Here is a 7,814-nt window from a genome sequence, read left to right as displayed (position 1 = left end):
GCTTTCACCTCTATTCTCTTTTACTGGAATCATGTACTTCGACTGGCTTTTAATTTGTAAACAGAGTATGTGCCTACGTTGGTTCCTGGCTTCAATCAACTTTCAATAAGACCTTAGAAAATCTAGAGAAATTTTGGCAGAGAGTCTATGTAGATGTCAATTAAAAACCCCATTTTCTCAAAATCTTGAAAGAAACAAGTGTGCCTCTGAATAAGGAGAAATTTTATAATTCCATTATTATTTGTAAATTTATGTGCGTGAGAATGTATTTGCCAAATGGAACTCAATTAAATTTTAATTACATTGCATTTGCGCAAATGGTTTTTGGTGTGACATCAAAGTAGTTGGGGAATTAAACCCTAAAATATGAAAAAATTATCAAAAGAAAGAAAATAGAAAATGAAATTTCATTATCCTTTTGAGTATATATTTTTTCACTTATTTTAAGAGTAAGACTATAATGACCTTAACAAATAAGGCATTGAGATATTATCAAACTCCAATATCATTCATTTGGAAAGAAGACATTCCTAATAACAGCACAGGATGAGTGGAACTACCAAAAATCAAAGGAAATGTTAACCAGAAAAAAATATATAGAATAAGATAAACTTAGATTAAGGAAAATGGAAAATTAATTGAAAAGGGAAACCTGTAAAAGTTAAATAATTAAACTAACTGGAGACCTGATGATACAATTAGTACAATTTCACATGCAAAATTGTGTCAACTATAATGCTGATATCCTCACAAGATAGCAGGATATTTGCAGTTGAAAGCAAGCTATTACAGGCATATTCACAATGAAGCTTGAATCAAATGAGGGAACAGCCATGCATTCTACTGATAATAAGAACTAAGCACTAATGGCTGGACCTGCATATGCTCCTTGACGCATATAAAGATCGTCTGGCGTTGCTATCTCTGCAAGCCATGCATAGTCCTCTTCTTTTCCATCACTAAAATCAATTGTATTTCCTGTAGCTGCAGGATAACATGTTCAATAAGCTACCCAACATCTATCATGTTGCTCATACTAGAAATTTGAATGACATATGCATTTCAACCAACATATGCAGCATTGATGAAGATTTACTTGCAGAGAACTAAAAAAGATAGTAAATACAAAGACAAGAATACTTACAACATGCGGAATAAGGGTAATCATGGTAGTAAGTACATTTCCTGCCTGCATCTTCATTGTAAGATGGTGTAAGAATGTCAAGCACAGCACAAGGGGTGACTGCAGTGAAACAATGGAGATTCCCCCCACTTTTTGGATACAAGACTGATGTCCCACATGGAGCTGTCAAAACTTTATCAACTGCCAACTTTGCCAACTTTACTGCCAAATATATATATTATTGTCACAAGTGTGCGCCATTTTTTAACTTCAAATTTTGCAACAGCCACTCCTGCTGCTAATGGCACATAAATTTTTTTACCATTTTTAAGATAAATTTGACAACACAAAACCAAACAACCGCCATCATTCATAACAACTATGGTTGAGACATACTCATAACGAAGAGCCTAGTACAGGTCAGGCAAGAAAAATCAATATCCTGTAATGTTCATCCAGCAATTCCACAATTTTAAACAAAACAATCATCCAACTGACCAAATTCCTTTACATACATTGCCAAACTACAAATGGATATAAAGTTTCACAATAAAAGGGACTGCTTTAGGCTGCACATTACCAATTTACCATGCTCTAGCGACAAGGCCAACAGTAGGAATAGTCACGTTATTTGTGGATTTCTTTCATTAGGTGGTATTTGGTTCATGGGAGGTCAAGAAACTGTCAGGGGAATCTGCATAATCTTTTTCTGTTTACTCAGGAAAATCTAAGATTACCCATTTCCTCACATTGCATCTGCTTGGAATATCAGACAATATGTCTGGATATTGTGCCTTAATAGTTAATATCTTTTTTAAAAAAAAAAAAATTGGGTTCACAAAAACCTGCAAGAAAAATTTTGAGTGTCATATACTGCCATAGTTCTCTTTATCCCTAATTCCTCTCATGAGGACCTTAACAAAATTAATATACTTTCTTCTACTTCTATGTCTAGAATGTAATGTAGAATTGTAGATGTTATATAGCTTTGATTAGGACAGAAATATGCACCAAGTTTTGGTCTCTATTGTTTTATCATCAGTAAGTGTTGTCTCCAATTTATCACAAGTATGATTGTTGCTGCCAAGTTGGGTTTTGCTTTCTTTCTTTGTTTATTTCTTTCTTTTGCTGCTTGCTAGACAATTGACATGATGCAGATGATAGTTTTCCCCTTCTTGAATTGATGATAAAGTTCTGCAAATGTATCAATAGTGAATTCCATATTATTGCAAGAATCAATACCTTAGTTTCACATTTAACCAATCATAAGGGAATGATACTTCTGCTTTCACAAAGAACACCATTCCACTAAAAATCATTAAAAAGGCAAACTGAATGTTGCCCTGAATGCATACATAATTCAGAAGATGAACAAAACATAGTGAGTATACCAATTTTTTCCACTGGATCAAACAAAACAACATTTGACACGTAGATATCATATTAGTCATAAAGCAATTCCAAAGTAAAGTGCCATCTGTGAACCATGCACCAACCAACGTAGTAGAACAACCACCAGAAATAAGTTTACATAAAATATTACACTATGCTGCTTCTGAACAATAATAGTCCCAAAAAGTGGCTCCATTTTTTATTTTTTCTTTTTGCAACAAAACAGAAGAACTTGCTGTGTTATTGCACGGAACTATTGTGGAATGGCTAGACAACATTATTGGTCTAGTCCACCAGGAGCAGAACCAGAAAATTTTTATTTGGTTTGTAGTGCAACTGTAGTGCATCAATAAACCACGCATATGCACACGCCTGTGCACACACGCAAGCACATACATAAAAATAGAGTGCATAAACATATATTAAATAAGAATAACACAATATCAAACTATAATAAAGTTTTTACCGGTTAAAATAATATAAAAAAACTTCAATAATAATTATAAATTTTAACATAGTTATAATTTTGATTAGTATATAATTTCATAATATAAGTTTTATTATTTTTAGAAAATATAAACAAGTTTGTATTAAAGTATTATACCAAAAAAAACTTATATAAAATTCATAGACCTGAAAGCCATAAAATAAATATAAACGCTAAATAGCCAAATATATGGCATAACAGCAAAAGATTAAAAATAATAATTACTATTAAAATTGAAGAGATGATAAAATAGATTAGTAAAATAACAAAGTAAACATCCAAAATTTTCATGAGAATTGAGACATTTAGATTTTTCTAACTATACAGAAAAATAAAATTTTTTTAATCTGAATTACATAAAGAAGTGCAAGCTAAACAAGAGGGAAGATAGTGAAAATTTTATATTTTAAGAGCGAAGATAGAGAAAAAAATTTTTCAAAAATCTCATTTGATCTAAGTTATATGATATGAAATTATTAGATTAAATTGTATTTAGTTTTCAAATAATAACCACCAATCAAATTATAATTTATAAACACAAAAGTGTTTGAATAATTAATTTTTAGTTGAGCTTTTGTACTCATTTAGTGACAATCAAATTATTATATGCTTCAATTAAATCATAATAATTGAATTATAAATTATTAGGAGCCAATTAAAAATTTGAGGAGCTAATGAAAATTTTATTTTACATATTTAAGATTTTTTATAAATATTTGGAGGGGCTAATAAAAAATTTTGAGAGACTAATTAATAAAAAATAAAATAAAATTCATTATAACTATTAAAAATTCTAACAAAATTTTTTTTTTCTTTTTTGGGGAGGGGGAGGGGGAGGGAAAGGCTTCCCCTTGCCACCACCTAATTCTGCCAACTGTGGTCCACTCAGTTCCCAGTGGGAAAAAAGGTAAATACTCAATGATCAACATCTGTTTGGTCATCATGGAAATGTATATGTACTACTCCATCTGAGTAGAAGAAACGTGATCCAAATTTGAATAAGAAATTCACTGGTTCCAACTGACAGTTAACAAAGGAAAATGATGCAGTTCCATAAAATGTTCCACAAAATGAAACCAACATCAACAAGTAGAATATGAATATAGTTTTTGGATACATTAGACTTTGCTTAGAATTTAAAATAAATCTAGGACTTAAAAGAGAAAACAATTACGGCCACCACCCAAATAACAGAAGAGGGTCTTAACTTTACAGTCTAGCGTTAGAGCACACCAACTATTTCAAATAAAAATAGTTACTGCAGGAAGATCAAGACCATAGGAATAAATAATTAGAAGTTAGCAGTTCCTTTCATTTTGTGGAACTCAGTTTGTGATGTCAGAAGTTGGAAAAGCAAGTCAGAAAGTTCAAACCTGGTGGATAACCGGATCCCTTGTTTTCGTTGATGCAGGTAGGTTCGACCCAATCATAAGCTTTCACATGCAAGGAGCCATAGAGAACTTTGCTGAAAACAGTCATGCCAGGATGATCATGGAGTGGAATAACTGAGGAAGTAGGAAAGCAGAATATACACATCTGCATGAACAGTTACTTTCATATCAAGCAGTTTTGAACAGCTAGAACCCATATTTCATATGTGATTATCATATTATGTGTCCACATAAAAGAGCTGCTTAAAAATTATTAATATAAAATTTCAAGCCAATTTTTGCTTCTCAACATACATGCACCATGGACATCCACCCAAAAAAAAAAAATTCTAGAACGTGAAAGGGAAATGACAGGGAAAAAACACCATGTATCATTAAAGTTGAGCACGCTAAGTAATAAGTATGTTATAAAATGTCAAGTTTTAAAACTTAGACATGGATGGCTGTCTGATAATATTCCAGACTGAGGGCCATTGTAACAAGCTTAAAAGCAAATCAAATTCCATCTGGAAGATGGAAAAGCTCACCGTAAAACTATCACACTCGTAAATATCTATGTACGTAATTGGTTGTGCCCATCGAACTGCCCGACTTAACCTGTTCAGTCCAAAAAAGCCATGCCCTCGATCATCATCCGGATTTTCCTCTTTAAGCCCTACATCAGCAGGCTGAACTGTGTCTGCAGAACAGCAATAGGTAATGATGTATCAAAGCCACAAAGGCAGCATAAGTAAATCAGTAATATGACTTTATCATACTTCTGAAAAAGCAAAAAATCCCCAATTCCATCTTGTTATTAAAAGTTGCTAAGGAGGAACTGGTTCCAGTATATAAAATTCAGGAAAAACAAGGGATAAATGATATGTGATAATTCATAGTTATGCATTGTCTCCTATTTAAAATTAAAATCATAGATGGTGATAAAATTAAAAGCTGAAAATGGATAAGTGTCATTGGCTTGATAATTTGATTCCCTGCTATCAAGCATTTCTGGAGTGCGTATTATGATCGAGTTAGAATGTTCTTTTTGCAATAAATCAGAAGAAACCATATCTCATTTGACCAAAACGGCATTAAAGGAAAAAAAAAAGAAAAAGGAAATTTGTTTCCCAATTGAAATAAAACCCAAAAATTGACAAAAGATTCATTTCCCAATTTCAGGCTTAAAACATAGCAAACACTTTGAATTTCCACATAATTTAAGAAACACACCCAAGAATTGAGCCTAGCAGACACAAATCAATAAAAAAGGCAAAAAAGAAAAATACCCAAAAGAGAGCAGAGCTTGTGGATAGCAGAGGAAGAAGAATGAATTCCTGAAGGCGTGAAGGTGGTTGTGCAGAGATCGTAAATAGCATGAACCTTAGAAGAGGAGCTTTGCTCCACCATGTTAACGTGGCTCCTGAAACACACAGAGAAAAGCGGGTTGTTTCTGGCTTCTAAAACAATCCTCCTGGCCTTATCAGTTGTTTGGTGTAATTATGAAAACATTTTGGCAATGAATGAGAATATTGAAGAAATAGAGGTTAAACTATATAAATTTCAGATTTTGTTGGACCAAATGTGATTGCTTGTTTAGCTGTTTGTTTCTGTGCCAGTGGAATTTGGAATCTCCATAGACAGCCACGATGTGCAACCAGCAGCGAGCCAGTATGGGCATATTGCTTATGAAAATTATTAAGAGTTTTGATTTTTTTTCAATCTTAAAATAATATATGAATATTTTAATTATCTCATAATTTTTTTCTCCTTTACTTTTTCATAAAATGTAATTTCTTTTTATTAATTTTCTAATTATAATTACATTATATTTTATTAAATATTTAAAATAAAATAAAATTATAATAGTTTAAAAATAAATAATAATTTTAAAATAATTAAAAAAATAAATAGAAATTATGAGAGAAATTGAATACATATCTAATTTTATTTAATAATTTGTAAAAAAAATTAAGAGTATCTTATATTTTTTAATGTCTATGTTCCATCATGAAGAAAAACATTTATTTTTTATCTTAAATAAATTAAATAAGATCAAATAAATTGAAAATACATAATTATCCTGATAAATAATAGTTTTATTTGGGTTACAATGATAGTTTAAGAGCAATTTTAGATCAATTTAATATTTTTTAATTTCATAGTATAGTTTAGGAATAAATTTGATATTTTAACTTAAAGTTTTTTATTTTAAAATATTTTTAAACCTTAAAAACTTTATTAATTTAAAATATTTTTCTCGAATAAAGACTAAGGAAATATCACACTTTTCTCTAAATTTTTTCTTGCTTTTGGGAGCATGTCTCCTTCAGTCTACTCCATGTTGGGAACATCCTCATTTCTTTCAATCCGGAGTGTGGGTCTCCCTCCCCTCCCCACCTCCATATGTTTTCTTTTGATTTCTTTTCGTGTTTTATTCTTTATTTTTTTTTCTCTTAAATTTTCTTCTATATTTATGGTTATATGTGAGGATTTCTTTGATATGCTTTTATTTTTTATTTTATGGTATTTATTGTGGTTCTTTCCTTACATACAAGTTAGAAGACTCGCAGATTGGATTCTTATCCATATTGTCCTTCTTTGTAAAAAAAGAAAATATGAAAACGACTCGCGAAATAATACTTGAAAAGCGCAATTAGATCGCCAAAGAGTATATTTCCACCACTTTTATTAGTGAACTTAATTTGTGGAGTTGTTATTGACTCGAACAATGGAATATATAACTACATGCATCTATGGGTCGGATTTAATGATTTACCATTATATGATTTTCTTTTCTTTGCTTGTTTTGATTGATTAGATAAGCAATTATCTCTTTAGACTTTCTTTAATTTTTTTTTATGATTTTCACAACTAAAAAGATCTTTCAAGTCATGGCTTTTAAGTTTTATGACAGTCGGTTGTAACTGTAAGAAAGAATAGTAATACAGTTTTTTTATCAGATCTGAATTTCGAATCTCGAATCTTCTATTATTTGAATTTCTAGGATTCCTTTAAAAATTTTTTATTAGATCTAAATGCTTATTATATTTATAATTCGATTTTGAATTAAGTAATACACGTTTTGTTTTTTCAACAAAATCCTTTATTTTTTGAGAAAAATATTAAAAGAAGAAAGTGTATTCAACAATGCGCCTTCAATTAATAAAATTAAATATATATTCTTAATTTTCTCATAATTTTTTCAATATTATAAAATAAAATAGATAACGAAAATAAAATTTTCTTTTATTTTCTTAAATAAATTATTGTTTTTTTAGTTTGCATTCTTCTCACGATTTTTCTTCCATTTAAAAGAAATAAAGAATGAAAATAAAAATAATTAGCTCTTATTTTCCTAAAGACAAAAAAGAGGGAAAAAAAAAAGAAAAAAAAAGTGGGAGGGTAACCCACCATTTTCTTAAACCCTAAACAGAATAAA

General features: G+C 30.3%; 1 protein-coding gene across 1 annotated transcript; it reads right to left on the bottom strand.

Moving 5' to 3' along the window:
* Positions 1-638: 638 nt before the first annotated feature.
* LOC110614411 (plant cysteine oxidase 3) lies at positions 639-6,049 on the bottom strand. Its single transcript, XM_021755936.2, has 5 exons — positions 5,662-6,049; positions 4,921-5,072; positions 4,376-4,538; positions 1,145-1,345; positions 639-984 (listed from the first exon to the last, which is right to left on the bottom strand). Exons 1-5 carry the CDS (start codon positions 5,780-5,782, stop codon positions 857-859), a joined length of 765 nt encoding a protein of 254 aa, XP_021611628.1. The 5' UTR covers positions 5,783-6,049; the 3' UTR covers positions 639-856.
* Between the last annotated feature and the right edge of the window lie 1,765 nt (positions 6,050-7,814).

The sequence above is a fragment of the Manihot esculenta genome, chromosome 5, assembly GCF_001659605.2.
Source record: "Manihot esculenta cultivar AM560-2 chromosome 5, M.esculenta_v8, whole genome shotgun sequence".
NCBI lineage: Eukaryota > Viridiplantae > Streptophyta > Magnoliopsida > Malpighiales > Euphorbiaceae > Manihot > Manihot esculenta.
The sequence above is the reverse complement of the archived record's forward strand: the minus strand, read 5'-3'. Positions and strand labels throughout refer to the sequence as shown.